Source organism: Hippoglossus stenolepis, chromosome 21 (assembly GCF_022539355.2).
Source record: "Hippoglossus stenolepis isolate QCI-W04-F060 chromosome 21, HSTE1.2, whole genome shotgun sequence".
NCBI lineage: Eukaryota > Metazoa > Chordata > Actinopteri > Pleuronectiformes > Pleuronectidae > Hippoglossus > Hippoglossus stenolepis.
The window spans coordinates 10,149,094-10,165,944 of NC_061503.1; the positions used below are offsets into that span (position 1 = coordinate 10,149,094).

General features: G+C 43.6%; 1 protein-coding gene across 1 annotated transcript in view; it reads right to left on the reverse strand.

Moving 5' to 3' along the window:
- The window catches only part of LOC118101061 (ankyrin repeat and fibronectin type-III domain-containing protein 1), a 117,801-nt gene that overhangs the window by 89,710 nt on the left and 11,240 nt on the right, over positions 1-16,851 (reverse strand). Inside the window, exon 3 of the mRNA XM_035146697.2 lies at positions 11,475-11,713. Coding sequence (XP_035002588.1) covers positions 11,475-11,713 — 239 coding nt within the window. The remainder of the gene's footprint in view (positions 1-11,474; positions 11,714-16,851) is intronic.

Consider the following 16,851-nt stretch of genomic DNA (forward strand, 5'->3'; position numbering starts at 1 on the left):
TCTCCGATGGGCCTCAGGGGCATTTTTTTCCATGATTAAATGAAATGAATCAACTGCATGTGTGTGCGCATGTGTGTGTGTGTGTGTGTGTGTGTGTGTGTGTGTGTGTGTGTGTGTGTGTGTGTGTGTGTGTGTGAGTGTGCTGGCTCTGTCTGGATCGTGATGATGAATCAGCTCATATCATCTAAATGACCTTTGGAATTCAGCGACACAGTCAGACACCACCCGGGTGAAAAGGGAGGCTTCAGAAAACACTGAGGCAAACAAACGTCGGTGCAGTGCGGCAGCAGAGAGAGAGAAGAAAAAAAAGAAAATGATCCCAGAGTGGCTGAAAAAACACATTTCTCCACAGAGGAGGAGGAGGACTTGATGTGACACTAACATGAGATCAGCTGAGCATCTGAATGAAACAGAGGCAAAGAGCAGCAACCCTGAAACAGCCACCTGTTCAGCTGCCTCACCCTCACCTCTGCTTTAGCCCAACATCCATACAGATGGCAGATAGGTTTCCAATTTAGCCGTCCAACAACTTATCTTCAACCTTTTATCTATGTCTATATCTTTTTACCCATATCTACCTATTTCAATCATTCAGGCCAGGCACAGGAATGAATTTCCTAGGGGAAGCTGATAAAATTGCAATGGGGCATTTAAAAAAAGTTAATTTGTGAAACCACAGAAAAGCGATGGAAGGGCGTTGGGATGAAGCACTTGTGCGGTGAGAGAGGTGGAGGGTTGGGGAGGGGGCTGGTCTGCGTTTGCATGCTCACAGGCATGTGAAATGCCTTCACATAGCCAATGTGTGAGCCTCTGTTTGGAAAAGGGCTCGCCAAGAGACCCATCACCATGACAGATGAACAGCTGCTGGTCGGCTGCATGTTCCCTATAGCTCACACACTGCCTCTCCTCTCAGCCTGGATGGAAAAGGTAGAGAAGACGAGGGCTGCGTGTAGCGCTACTCTTAACTTGCTCCTATCAAGAAAATGTTGTTTGTTCTGTAAGCAGATCTACAAAGTCGTGTTCAGAGAGGGAAATTAATAAAGCAGCAATAAACTCATAGCGTATGCTGTTTTGAATTTTTAGAATCTTCATCTACATTTGTAGGTTGGTTTGCTTGTAAACAAGATTATACAAAAACTACTGGATGGATTACCATCAAACTTTAAAGGATGCAGTATAAATCAGGGAAGAACCCATTGAATTCTAGTGTGAATAAGGGGGTCAATCCAGGAATAATTTTTTTGACTTTCTTTATCATTGCGAGATAGGGCGTTTTTCTACATTTTCACCATTTTTCTTTCACCATCCAGTGTTTGAATTGTAGGAAATGGCCTATATAGAATAATTGTGTCTCAATTCACGGGCAGGACCCTTCGGAGGGTGCATTTGAAGACCGACTGCGTCACAGTGGCCTTTCATTTCGAAGGCTCCTTCAAATGCGGCCGACAAATGTGTCCTGTCATCCCCGAGAAACAAAGGATCCAACAGGTGGATATCTCCCGGCCCAACCTATCCCAGAATTCATTGTGCTTCGGTGGTGAACCGTTTTTCAGAGCGATGATGGTGCCGGCAAGCGACTAGATGTTCAATGAGTTTCATGATTCTCAACCGAACAGCTAGACTTGGTAAAAAACCAAGGGGCATTAAAGCTTTCTCGTTGTGTCCAACTTCCGCTCTGTTTCTAGGTAACAGCAATAAGGGCGGGACGAGCTGGGGACGCCGAAAGCCTCTGTAGACCAGACCGTCTCATTTTGGTTTGGCCTATCAAGGAGAAGACGGGCTTGGTGGGCTGGGTGGACAGCGTCCTCCGAAGGATGCAGCCCCTGAAATTGTACCTACATTTGATTAAAGCTGTTATGAAGGGGAAAACTTCCTATATAGTTTAAAGCGAGACTCAGAGAAGAACTACAGGAAGCTCCGGCAGAGAGGCAACTCCGTCAGCCTCCGCCACCTCACACCCTGCTTGAAGACACTGATCAAACACCAGGAAGTGTTAAAGGGAAGAGGAGGTGACGTGAAAGAGCGTCCAAATCTCTACCAACTGACGACAACTGGAAAGTCAGCTGAGGTTACCCGGCGTTAACGGTGGAGCCCGAGGTACAGAGATCCACATCATCAAGTTTGTCATCGGAAGCCTGCATCACACGTCTCCAAGTATAGTCACAGCACCGGCGCTGCAGCAAACGCCCTGCAGTCACACGAACTGCTGTCGGAAGACGAGGATCTCTCACGACTGTGGGGAGAAAAGACCTGAAGAGAGAGAGAGCGAGTGACGGAGAGCTGGAAAGAGAGACGGATCAGGAGAGGGGCAGTTCTGAATCTACATAGTTAATGAACACCATTTCACTGGTTACCACCGGCAACTCAAGTGGCCGCAGAAAACATTCCCGTGCCATTCTCGGCCCGATTTGGGTGAGCGCGTGTTTGTGTGTCAAAGAGACGGCTAAGTGCATTTAAACGATTACTGATTTTTACGAGTGTGGTTCTCTTCTTTGGCCAAACTCACATCCATCAAACCAGAGATTCGGTCTTTCAGGAACACGGAGGAAAAAAGGGAGGGAGAGGATTGGCAGAAAATGGTGATGAATGGTGTGCGATGGTGTGAGTTGTGTGTTCGGGTGTTGAGGTGAGTGCGTACGAGTGTGTGCCAAAAAGCCAGCCTTCACCGACCTAACCATAACTGCACTTTCCAAGCAAAACCATGAGAGTGGTGCACTCTCCCGAACCAAACTTTGAAAACGGAATACTTGGGCTCCTAAACAGCCACCGATGCTGGTAATGAAAAATTATGTGTGGAGTTTGCTCAGTTTAGTGGTTGCCTTTGTTTGTTTATTCACATTCATCTTCTTTTTTTTTTTTTTTTTTACGGCCATGTTCATCCATCCTACATCTGTGCTCCAGGGGAGAGTGACAGACACAGGAACACGAGAGAGGCGGCCATGCACAAAACTTTATGAACCAGACTCAAAGCTGTGATTTCAGTACTTTAAGAGCGTGAGCCTGCTGAGCCACCAGCTCACAGCCCTGGTCGTCAAAAGCGGTGTTCAGCGTAGGAATGCTGAGCAAACAAAAATACCACTGTTTTATTTTTACAAAGCAGCCGAGGGTCTGGCTCCCCTCTCTCGCCTGTTTTTTCGCCCGCCGCTGTGCCCTCCAATAAAAGTCTCCACAGATAATGAATGCTAGTGGGGCCATCCCGCAGCCGAAGCTTGGCTCCGATGGCAGTTATGACTGTCCACTGTGGTGTCTGTGTGTTAGTCATCTCAGGATGAATGAGTCACCAGAGAGAAACCTCAAGCACCACCCAGGTAACAGCTCAGCCACACACACTCACACGCTCACACACATAGAGGGAAGTTCTAGAGATGAGCCAAGTGACAGGGCTCTGTTGTGTGGCATTATGCTGCCACCGTGTGGCCAGAATGAGAATGAACAGAGGCAGGCGGCTGCAGAGAATAACGATTCTTCCATCCATCCATCCATCCATGTAAGGGTCGTGGGAAGGGGCTGTAGGAGCCAATCCCCGAGGAGGAGGCCAATGTACTGCATGGCCAAGATATAGAGACAAGCTTTCACTCCAATATTCACACCTATGGTCAATTTAGAGACTCTAATTAACCGACATGTGGGAGGAAGCTGGAGTCCTGGGAGAAACCCTGCACAGTGCATGGGAGAACGTGCACACTCCAAACAGAAAAGGCTGAAAATCAGACCAATAACCTTTTTTGATGTGAGGCAACAGTGCTAATCACAGCAAAACCATGCCGCCCACAAGGAGATAAAATTACTGACTGTATGTGGCACAGTGAGCTTCTACACTGATAAATATATGTTCATTCTTATTACTGACTGATTAGACCTTTGCTCTTGTCTGCATGAGAGTGTACACAGATAATATAAACCACACAAAGAGCATGCACAGTGCAAAGTGATGCTTAAAAGGCAGGTGTTCAGATAGAAAAGTGTCAGATGCCAGAAAGAAAGTTCCTGAGTTTCTTTCTCTTTCTCAAGTTGCATTAGTATCAATACTTGCAGTGCAGATTGTTTTTGATCTTCCTTACAGTCCTCACAGTTGGCTGAGATTTAATTGTAGTAATTTTTTTTTTTTAGTTTGTGTGCTTGCATTGATGCAATTCTTGGTGGGTCAGAGTTAAGCTACCTGTAAAATGTAAAATATGTCAATCTTGGACAGGACAAGTTTAGATTTATGAACAAAATCAGCCTTCCAATAATGTAGAAATTATATATAGGCACTGCTAAATATGAGCAAAGTGCCTGTTTGAAGAGGACATGTGCAACTACTTCTGTTGCACCGTAGAAGTGCAGGGCAGACAAGGTGGTTGTTTTGTGGTCTTAAGCAAGCAAGCATTATTACTTTTCAAAGACAGAATATCTAGACCGTTTCAGACATGAACTGTCCGGGAACACAATTGTCTTTCATGTATGAAGAACAATAATCTCTCTATAATTCCATTCTATAACTCTATTCTCACACGGGCTCACTCTGGACATTTTGGACATTTTACAACGGGACTGGCAGGAGAAACTCCAGGGCACTGACTCAGAGATTTGTGTTCTCACATACAGCCCCTCCGGATCATTTCAGGAGAATGTGCGGAGTTCAGTGCATGTCTGAAAGCAGCATAAGTTAGATTTGTTTACGTAACTATCCGACAGGAATACAGACTTCGTCCAGTGACCCTTTTCACCTTGGTCCGTTGGAGTCTGATGAGAAGGTGGAATTTAAAATAATAATAATAATTCGCAAGCTCGGAGGAGTTCCCATCACAATGTCCTCCCCTGACTCCACGTGGGCCAGGGTTTGTCGGACTAATTACCCAAGTAATTACTGTGCTAATGCTGCACAGGGCCTCGAGGCTGCTGCACTCTCCTATCCTGCTTCGATTGACGCCCCTGGAAGCCAGGCCGCTACAGAGGGAAATAGTGGAGCTCTGAAACTGCTGCTGCGTCATTCAGCACCCTTCATCCTTGGCCTTTCAGTAGATGTGTCCAATTGAAGAGTGGCATTTGTTTGGGGTTATTTTCTGCTCATTTAATTTGAGTGGCATTCATTCTCCTCTCAGAATGGGCTCTTCACCTTTTGTTGAAGCACAAGCAGAGCTGCCCCATCAAGTAATTGTTTTGATATTAATATTGAATCAAATGACATCGGAAACGTTTACGAGTATAAGCCAGCTCTAGAGAGAATAAATGCCCCGACTCTACTGTATAAGCACTGAATCGGTCAGTTTGGCTCTGGTGTAATTCATACTCCACACATCCTCTCCCCTCTGACAAGCTACCTGATGACTACACTGGCCAGAATCCTAATACAGGAAAAGCAATATAAAAGCGAGCCGCGAGTGTAGACAGCAGAATATCTGGCAATTGACAGGGAACCAATTTTGCAGGTGGTTGTTGGACCGAACCGGATTTTTAACAAAGCAAATATTAGGCTTGAACTCTGTGGGCAATTGGAGAATGGATGCCGGTTTCTGGTTCTGATTTAAGTGAGTGCAGTCTCTGTAATGTTTTTTTCTTTTTCATTTCTGTTTGTCAGTGTTTTAGCAGGATTACACAGAAACTACTGAACCGATTCTTTATTAAAATGGACTCAGTTTTTGGATTTTGTTGGGACACTTTTTGCTTTTATTTGTATTTGTTGTTTTTTCCCCTGAGTTCTCCGCTTCCTGTTTGATTTAGAAATTATGTTCCTTGCCTTTGTCCTGTTTCCCGCCCTTGTGATCGTCTGCACCAGTTCCTCATGTGTTTCACCTGTGTTCAATCGACCTCCCTTGTGTATATAAGTCTCTGTGCTTCCCTTTGTCAGTTCCTCGTCGTTCACTCCTCACCCTCTCTCGCTCGCCTTCGTAATTCCCTGTACTTCGTGTTTTCTTTTGATCCTGTCACCTTGTTCCCTTTTTCCTGCTTTTATGGTTCCCGGTGTTTTTCTGTCTGTGTATTTTTTTCACTTTGTTTTTTTGACACTTGTTTTCTGCAAGGCCCTTTGCACAATAAAAATACCTGAACTGTGCTTCTGCATTTTGGGTCCACCTGCACACCTCCTCCTGACAGATCTGACAGTTTCATTGTCAATATCTGTCGTCACTCACTTCCCTTGAGATTTTGTTTCCATTGTGTGGATTTTTGCATTTGTGTTTTCTGCTAATGCGCTTGTGTGTAACGTCTCCGCCACCGTACACAATAGTGATGACGTGGTCAATCAGCCTTGGTGGAGGTATGCAGTCTCTTCAAATTGAGATTAGTTTGTGTATGTTTCTCTGAATTCCCTTCACCATCTAAAATCATGTCATTCCATCAACTTGAGGTTAGAGACTTAACTTCAGCTTTGCAATATTTTAATATTTCACACGAGTATTTTGTCTGATTCTATCTTTCTTGATCTTCTTTGATTTTAAGTGCAGGGATAATCACCCCAGTTTAACTCCATGTCCATGAGGTTTGCATCAGATACATGCAAGGATGCATCAGACGGTGACATGGCCAACGAAAACAAACGGAAAGCCCCATGATTCACAGTGAAAACAACAAACTTCATCCAGAGAGAGCTCAAGTTATAAAGCATAAAGCTGGTGGAAACAGATGAAGGATAAACAACTTAGCTGTCGAGCACGGAGCCCGTTTCAAGCTGTAAAGATGCTGCTCTTTTGCTCTCTAATTCCCAAGACAACTAAAGAGGATCTTCCTTCCTTTCTAGGACACAATAGATTCTGCATTCTTGGATTAAAGAATCATGTTGTGAGCAGATGGACAGGCTGGTTAGATAACATTACAAATAATAATCTACAGGATCCGCTTTGCTGAGGCCTTGATGGAAATATTAAAAAGTCCCCCCCCCCCCCTCGGGCCCGACGTCAGGTGAGTGCTTTGTGTTAGAGTTGCCATTGATTTACATACAGCTCAGGGCATTGAGATCCAAAGTGCTGTCTCACTCCTTCCATTTAAAACCTCGCCGGCGTCATTTCAATATCTAATATCTGTATTACTGTACGAGGGGCAGATGTTCCCCTGCCATCTTTCATGTGTGCGCCGTGCGTGTTTAAGACTGATTATGTGTGAGCACACGCTGTGTCTGTTTCCTGACAGCATTAATGATTCACAACAGAGACGGAGCTTAACCGCAGGGAACGCTGACATATTTCCAAAACCAATCCAGACAACCCTGAGCCTTTTGACCAAACACTACGAGCTGAATATAATTCGCCTCATTGGACTAACCGGCGACCACTGAGTTTCCTCCGAAGGCCCTCATGTTCGTCAGTATGTGTCTGCGTACGTGACCTGTGTGAGATTTGCCTCGTGGTGTTTCCTGTGGGTTTCCAGTGAATCAGGAAATTGTGACTTTCGCCGGTTTATGAATAATTTGAGGCGTTGACTCCCCCTTGTTTCATTTAATAGAGAAACTTTGTGAGTCACCTCGCGAGCAGTGTGTGTCAGACTGAAGTGCTGCGAATAAGCACCGACAAAGCATTATGTAGTTACAGCCACTCAATCAACAGAAATGATACGGCCTGTACTTTGATGATGTGGTTACTCAGCCCCTTGGCGTGCTGCTATTATGCTTTGAGTGCATCTGGTACACTCACAGACACAATTACGTATATTCAAAAAAACAACACACATATTAACAGAGGTTTTATCACCCTAAAAGGTTACACACTCTGGCACGCACATATCAAATACAAGTAATCTACATTAGTCAATAGATTAAACTCACAAATATTGAATGTATTTTAGAAGAGTGAAAGGAAAAACATGTTCCCTGAGGTAACAGGTGTCGTGTTTTGTCCCTATAGCCACAGTCTTATTTATTATTATTATTTTCAACGACAACCCCTTCAGATATAATTTGTCTTCGTCTCAAGAAGCTTCCAGCAGCGTGAAGGTGACTCTAGATCCGAGTCCTGATGTCAACTCACTACTTTACAGCTGCAGGAGATAAGAGGTGCGACAGATTCTGGCTGTACTGCGGGCAGCATTTATTACAGTGCCCACATCAGGAAGCAGACATACCTGATATTTATGTGACATACAACCATGCACATACTGCACGTGCACAGGAAGCTAAAAAACGACCACTATCCAATCCAGAAAGTGCATTTCCATTAATTATCATCAGAGTTGATAATTCTCCTCTTTCCTGCAAGTTGCAGCGATAGCTTTAACTCCAAATGCTATTAATGCTTTATCGCAAGATTATCATTGGTCAATAAAATCCACCGATATGAGCCTTTCTTCTACTTTACAGATTAAACAAAACAGAAAAGATGCGCATCTACATTTACATTTTACGTTTAAATATAATCTATATTCTCAATTCAAAATCTATACATTTGTTTTTTCAATATGTCTATGGTTATTTATAATAATGTTTATGGTTAGAATATCAAGTTTCAATTTTATTTCTTTGTCATAAGGGTTTAATAACAACATCTTAGGAATCATTAGCATTTTTATGTATCGGCCGATATTGCAGTGTTTGGAATGTTTTACTCCCCAAAAAAATCCATATCGGTCAGGCTCTAATTATTTGTTTATCTTTGGTCTGATCCTTTTAGTATGGGCAGATTAAATGAGAGCTGCTGCTGATGTGCCACTGAGCAAGACACAGGATTCTTGTCGAGCACTGTCTCTATCAGCTGGGAAAAGAGTAAAGAGATGTGAATGACTTTCTTGCAAAATCAAACGTTTCTTCTCTTGTAAGTAATAAACAGGGAATTATTGCTATTTTAACCTCCGATGTAAAAATAAAAATAACTTCATTGAAGCATGCGCAGCTGAACAGCAGAGGTGTGACCTTGAGCCAAGAAAATATGCGGCAGATTGATGAGTGTGATGTTTGAGAGGGAAAGTAACTGCGGACGACCAGCACTGCTGCTGCGGAACATAATTAACTTCCAGCGTAATGCACAGTTTGGCAGTGTTACAAGTGTGGGGACACATTCTCTCCCCCTTCGCTCACCCTCACCTCACCCCCCTTTACAACACACTCACATTACACATTGTCTCTCCCATGGACAGTATATAAAGATGGATGACATGCCAAAGTGTCTCAATCGCCACCTGGTGGCTAGCAGCAGTATAGGTCATAAACCCGGCCTCCTCCATGTTAGTGAATGGGACATAGACCAAAGTGCATGTCCCATAAAGATGGTTTCTGTCATTTTGGGTAGCTCTCATCACACCGATGTTTGTTTAACTGTTTATTTTCAATGGTAGGTTTGGTTAGAATTAGTTATTTGAATAATATATAAATTGGGTGAGACGTCATGATTGACAGCTGAGACTAGTTGGTCTCTCTCACTACCATAGCTCCATGTTATCATTGCTACCGCACAGTCTCTGGCTCCGAATGTGAAGGCGGCAGCGTTTGTATCAGGGATATTTTGGCTTCATTTCTGTATAGTGGGAAGAAGTGGAGACACGTTGTCCATCTTTATTTACAGTCTATTGTCTCCCCCTCATTTATAAATACATTCTAAAGGTCTGCACACTAACTGGGGCACATTCACAGCCCCTTTCAATCATCACATGGTGCGAATCAATACCTTTGGAGGATATTGTTTTGTATAATTAGTGGACAAATCCATTAGTTTCTTCTTGTTGAATGATAGAAGTGTACTTAGCAGACACCAGCAACAACTCTTCAGAATAACTTGTGTGCTGCTGCATCATTGACCTGATACCGAAGCACTGTTGCTCTGCCGTGTCACCGTCAGCCTCAAAAGCAAAACGCTGCACCTGCTGTTTGTTCGAGCCGACGGGCTGAGCCGCGGCTGTTTTCTAAGCTGTAATTGTCATGGAACAAGTGGTGCCCCGAAGAGCGTGCAAGTGATGAGCTACAATGAGTCGCCCCAAATTTATTCTCCTCGCATACCCAGCATGAAGACGCCGCTGGTTTGCTTTTTGTTTAGACAATACAAAAAAAGAGGTAAACAGACTGACTGAGACGGGGAGAAGACAGCCTGGGTAAATGACTTTTTTCTGGAAGACGTGGGAGAAACACCCTTACTGTGAAAACCGAAATCGTTCTTTGACTTTCTCACAAGTTTTTTAAATGATACTTGTCTCTTGCCGGGTGAGAGAAACTGAAAGAAATAGGCGTGGGGTGTTTATAAGGGGAGAAGAAATGTTTTCAAGCCAAACAACAACGTCTTATATAACCTGTCTATCTGACGGTCTGTTTATGTATTTTTACATTTCTATCCGTTTGCCATTTGGCTGGCAGAAAAGCACTCCCTGTGGAGCTGCACAAAAATGGGTTGAAGAAATGGATTCTGCCAAATGTATTATGTTGCATAAGAGGGTAAACTCAGGGATGCGGTGCTATATTTTGATATAAGAACAAAAGGAAGGATTCGTTAACAAGGCATTTCTGATTCAGCCTCTGATGCTGTGTGCTACTGCGAGACAAGACTGCGTGAGATCTCACCCCGAAACACACGCGGCAGGTCATCAGATCCAGAGCTGTCCCCATTTCAAGTCAAGATGCTGCAGCTGTTTCCTTTCCTCTTTCGGTTCAGTGACGGATCTGCAGGTTCTGACCTCGTTCTCTGACTTCTAACAAAAAGTGCTCCGCCTCAGGTCAGCGAGTTCTGGTTCATGAGCCCACGTGAGGATGAATAAAAAGTCTTTAATCCCTTATTTGAAGACCAGGAAGTTCTCTCATCTACTTATCTTCAGATCCCAAAATTGTATTCCTTCACTACACTAAGCAATCAGAAATTGAATATCTTCCTTCAAGACATGTTCTAGACAGCATCCATCTACATCCAGTAGTATAGCCCAAAACTCTAATCGTACACATTAGGTTCCCCCACCAGACTGTCCCCTCCTACAGTATCCTGGTGTCCTGTTGCCCCTGTGACACCGGAGAATCAATTACAAAGCTTACGCTGGTAATGAGGTCTCCAGTTACCTGCTCCAGTGACAAAGGGACAATATAGAGGTCTTCAATCTTTAATGTAGGTTCGTCCAGTCTGCTGCTCACGCCTTCCAACAAATATCAGCAGAAAGAAAGGTGCTTTAATGCTTCCTTTATTGCGTCCTTAAGGATACACCATTCTTTATCAAGGGTAAAGGGGATAATAATGTCCCACTATGCATTACTCCACGTTAACAATATCCGCACCTTAGTTCTTTTCATTATGAATTCTCCTCCATGTCATTCCTTGACCTTATTCATTACATTCTACATCAAGGTCAAGGGAAAGTTATAAGGAAAGACCATGTTTTGCTAATGACCAAATGTAGTGAACCAAACTCTAAAAGGTCAACTTCAATCCACACAACGCTTCAGTCCAAACCAAAGCCGAGAGTGAGGTTGTACGATTGTGTTGTAATGTGTGTCTGTGCACATGTGAACATTTTGTGAATTCAGCCTCACACAAGCTCCAAAGACAACTGATTTTCTTTTCGTCAAACTCAAACTGGAAATCACGGCTGCTACTTACAAACTTCCTCTTCAGCTTGCCCTTACTGCCACGGCTTGGTTTGCCCTCGCCCGCCGTCCCCGAGCTCTCGTCCAGGCCCATGTCCAGGTGGTCGTCTGCTGAGACGCTCTTGCGGAGGTAGGCAGCCCGCGCCCGGAAATGGGAAAAGGGTGACTGGGAGCGTGGGCGCGCATGTGTGCACCCGCCATGCTCGGGCTCATCGTCGCAGTCCATGTCATCCTCCAAACGCCAGAGTTCCCCTTGAAGGTGAGAGGAAGAAAAAAGGACACATGATTGGACAGGCTGCAGGAGACAGAAGAGGAAGACAGGAGACACATTAGAACAAGACAGGTTGGACAGATGATGATGAATATTTGTTTCTACAAAGCAATTAGTACAAACACACTCCACAAACTGCTGACTGTCATCCGGTAATAGCTTCCATAAAACATTTCCTGATTGTAATTAAGCTTCTGTTTTAAGGTGACATATCTTTCCCCGGGACATTTTTCTCAGGCTGCCTCTTAAACAACTAGAAAAAGCGTAAGGAACAAATTTGCAATGACAAAGACACGTGGCAAAAAAACTGCAGACATGATGGCGGAGCTTTCCACAGTCACACAGCAGAGATGGATGTTCGCTGTCAGAGCAGAGCTCCGCTGCACTAATCACAGCCGACTTCCATCACTCCCCGCTTGACATCCGTCAGACGTCCTGTCAGCGCCCGGCCGCCCGTCTAATAGCGCTCATAAAGCGCTCGTTCATCTTTCAGTTACTTACAGAATCTGATGCATGCTGGGTAAGCTGCAGCAAGTCTGTCGATCAAGGCAAAGGACACTGTCAAGTCATTAAAAAGACCAAGTTAAAGGCTAAATCAGCACTTTTTAGACCATAAAATATATATAGCCTACTGCATATATAGTCTTTATAGTAACGGTAAATGGACTGTAGTTATGAAGCACTTCTCCAGACTTATCGAACACTCAAAGCTCTTTACAATCCAAGTAGCATTCGCCCATTCATACAGCGCGTCTATACACAATGCTTTTTCCATCACACACAATTCATACACTTTCAGCGAATCAGGGGCACTTTGTGGTTCAGTATCTTGCTCAACAACACTGCAGAATGCAGGCGGGGATGGAACCACCAACCTTATGGTTAGTGGAAGACCCTCTCTACCCTTCTGAGCCACAGCTGCAATATTTATGGTGTCAAATAAGACGGGATGTAAATGAAAACATAACAACTGGGTAAGTTCAACGTTTCATTTCTCTTTCCAAAAATAATGATGCAAAGGAAGTACTAAGAACATACAAACACTTCAGACATATAATAGTATTAGTAGAAGTTGGATCATGGACTGCAGTGAACATGGATCTTACAAACTTTCCCGGTGAGTCATGTTTGTGACGTCGAACCAACGTGCCCTTAACTGAGAATCTCTCTCACCTCGCTATCTTGCCGGTGTTGCATTTTGCAAGATAAGAAGAAACGTGTTTTTTTTGCTGTTGCACATTGTTCCCAAAATTTAAAAAAACAGTATGAACACAGGCATTCAAAGATCGAAACCTTCAATGTGCATCATAACGGGTCACAGAAAAAGTGCAGCGTCAGCGTCTAGACTGCCAAGATGAAGAAGAAGAAATGCTGCATACACCCAGGTGTCATGTTTCCATCTCTGCAGATCTGAGCTGATAAAAACCCACATCTACTGCAGAGTCATTTGACCGGGGAGTGAATGCAGATTATATCCATTCCCATTGCAGACAAAAGCCAGATGGCAGTGGGTGTTACTGGGTTTTTTCACCAGTGGAAAAGGGGCTTTAGTGTCAGACGTTCTCAAGCCAGTAAAATAATTTAGAGCCTTATCCACTAAAGTCTGAAGTCACAGCGTTTATATTAAGAATAACCTTGTAGTGACATCTTCTACGAAAAGATTTTGGCAGCAGGTATTTTAGCAGAGGCTGCTCTTGCTTGAGCTCATGAATGGACCTTGCGAGTGTGAAACATTACAGCATCAGTTCCACTGGCCGAGCAGCAGCCAAATCTGGCTCCACACGCTGAGTAAAGTGGAGCTGGCTTATTTAACATCTTGATTTTTCTCCCCCTTTTTGTTCCAAAGTTGTCTCAGGACTACTGGTGAGATAATGAAGGAGAGAGAGAGAGGTAGATGTGGTCAATGACAGTGGTTGCTAAGCAACAAGGGGCCACGTTAGACTGAAGTCTCTCTCAATTTGATATTTGCAACAGAGGAGTGTAGTAGGGCGAGGGGAGGCAGACACAGACGATGAGGCTGGGGTAGGTTAAGTCAGGACACAAAGAGGAAGCACTTGGGCAGAATAAACCAATCAGAGGCGATGCTTTTAAGCCCTGGATCATTAGACGTATAGTAACAGTAAAGATTGAGAGTGGATTAGAGCAGTGAGGGCTCGGGTTGACTCAACGTTCATGTTGTACAGTGTATTCGCTGTAAGCTGTTTTTGCTGAGGAGTAGTAATAAAGCAAGATCCTTTTGGATACTGATATTGATTAAAAGGCTTATTTTCTTGCAGCATGTAGGTGTGGCACATAGATTTTAACGGAGGAACATGTCCGATAAAAGCTCGATCTTGCTCTTGGCGTGCTGAAGTGGAAGATGTCCGGAGAGTTTTTTTTTTTAGGTTGCCTCATATGATAATTTATAGTGTTATTCAGGTCAAAATACATTTTAGAAATTGCTTGGTGACTAAGTGCTGTGTCGAGCGAGTCGGTGAAAGAAGAGAAGCTGCAGCCAAAAAGAGGAAGCAATCAAGAAAAAAGGGGCAGGATGTAAAAAGACGGGATCAGAAAAGATGGAATGTGTTGCCATGTCAGCTTTTTACTTCCATTATCCCAAACCAATCACCAACACTGAATTAATGTACAGTAGCTTCGGAATCAGTACGGCTGGAACCCTGATATCAGTCTGAAACACACTCAAAATGGTGCTTCGGCCACTGTCTGCCGACGAATTAGCCTCTGGGGGCAGCGATCAATTTATATTATTTATTGTATCACAAATCGAACGAAACTCCTCACATAACAATAACAGCGATACTTGTTTGTCTTGTTTTGTCTTTGCAGACGACATTTTGGCTAATCTCTATTAACGGCTATCTGCAGAAATTAAAAAAGCTGTTAACAGATGCGTTTCAGTCGATGGGTTCCGCCTCTTTTGCTCTCCACACGGACTGTTTACCTAAGGGCAGCCAAAGCCTGCTAGAAACGTGATTGGTCACAGCAGAACCAGAAACTACAAAGCCCCAGATCTTGTCTCTCTGCAGATTGACATGCAGAATCTGTTTGTAGAGATTAGGGCCGTTGTAGCAGTGAAGGCAAATGAAGCAATTGCCTTGAGGTGAGAGAGGGCCCCTGAGAATGGCTGTTTACATTAGGCCACAGCAATGGCAATTTTGAGAGCACCCCCTTAAGCTCTATGATTGGCTATGTACAGGAGACTGTAATTGTCAGACACCCCCTAACAAGACCCCATAACACCCCTACTTTTCTGCCAAAAGCTTTGTTATTTCAAGGGTCTGGTTGAAGACCGGAAAGTCTGGGACAGAGTTGGGGTTTTGAACCTAAACTTTACTACTTGACATATTTATGTGTGTGCACAGTGTGTATTCATTCCAATAAGGTGAGTATTGGAATGAAGTAGATTGGTATTGTGTGTTTTATTTTGGTGGGAGGGTCTCTTTTACCTGGGTTTGCGCCTGCGCTCTGCTCCTCTTCCGCCTCTCACCTGTTACTTTTCTTTTAAAACTACTGTTTTTGTTTGCGGGGCAGTTAAATAATCATTTAAATAAAAGTGATGACGGGAAAAGTTCCCCTGACAATATTTTGCAGGGCCTCCGCCGCTGCATCCAGGGCACAGGATTTTGACTGTGTTGTTTAATTATATTGTGAAAATGTTTGAGTCTGCTTGAGTTATTTTGGAAGTTGCCACCTCCTGCGTCTCTCTGTGAACCCAGTGGGACTTTGGTTTACTTCAAGAGGAAAGACTTTGCCTTATTTTAATAAGTTCCCCCTCTCTGATGTTTGCTGTTTCCTTTCTCTCTTTGTAGAGTTGCACATTCCTTTTCTCGCAAAAGCTGCACAGAGGAGAGAATGGTAAGGGCTGGGAGTGTGAGTGAGTGTGTGTGTGTGTGTGTGTGTGTGTGTGTGTGTGTGTGTGTGTGTGTGTGTGTGTGTGTGTGTGTGTGTGTGTGTGTGTGTGTGTGTGTGTGTGCCTCCTGTGCAATCTTCTCTTGTATTAAATATGGCAAATAAGGATGATAACATTATTCCCTCACCCCGACACTTGAAATGTGCCAGTTCTCATGTAGCCGGCGGTGGCGAGGCTCTGTGATCATGTGGAGTTGAACGACATCAATCAGAAGTGACAGGCGGCTGCTGACTGTGAGCGTGTCTGTCAACGCATGTGAATGAGGAGCGGCGTAAGGTTGTCTCGCCTGCGGCATGTCCTGCTCCGACTCTACAGCGGTGAGCTCGGATGTGACCGCTGCTGGCAGCTCTGGAGCCTCGGGCATAAATTTCATTTACACAGAAATAATTAAATTGGAACAACCCGATTGTCTCTATATTGTTTTTTTTTTATTCAGATTTTAATTTCTGTTCATTTAAATATGTGATTATTTTTTGTTAAATAAGGGATTTCTCTGTTCATGCCTTATGAATTGGACGTCTGGGAATCTGTACTAATCTGGAAGCCTCTACTACAACAGAACATTAGGACCACTTAAAGAGGAAAAAAGAATCTGAGATTACAAGAATAAAATCATTATACTACAAGAAAAAAGTGGTAAATGTTTGTCAGAAATAGTTGTAATGTTATGGGAATATAGTCAAAATATTACGAGACTAAAGTTGTAATCTTACAAGAATATAGTCGCAATATTATGACAATTAAGTAAAACAATTTAAGCTACGTATCATTGTAGAGGGGGATTATCAGAAAACCATCAATTTGTGGAGGGATTTAATGTTTATCAAGAAACATTGAGATTTTGGGATCCAGAAGGATTGGAACTCCAGTGAGCCCAGGTTATCCTTGCTGCTTATTTCCTGAAATGAACACTTACTCTTGTAATAGTATGACCTTCTTCTGAGTTGCGGCTTTATTCTTGTAACATTAAAACATCATTCTCCAAATGTCAGATTTAGTTTTTCTTCATAAAGCCCAAATACTCCATCGTACTCTACCACCTATAAATGTTTTCATCCTTAAAAACACCTTTGTCTTTAGAATGAACACTATCTCTGTCGGCAGGTTACAGCTTCAGGATTCTCAGTGACACACACAGTGATTTAAAAGCAAGGGCAGGGAGAGAAAGAAGAACGAGAGCGATGGGGGCAGTGATTCTTTCTTCCCGGC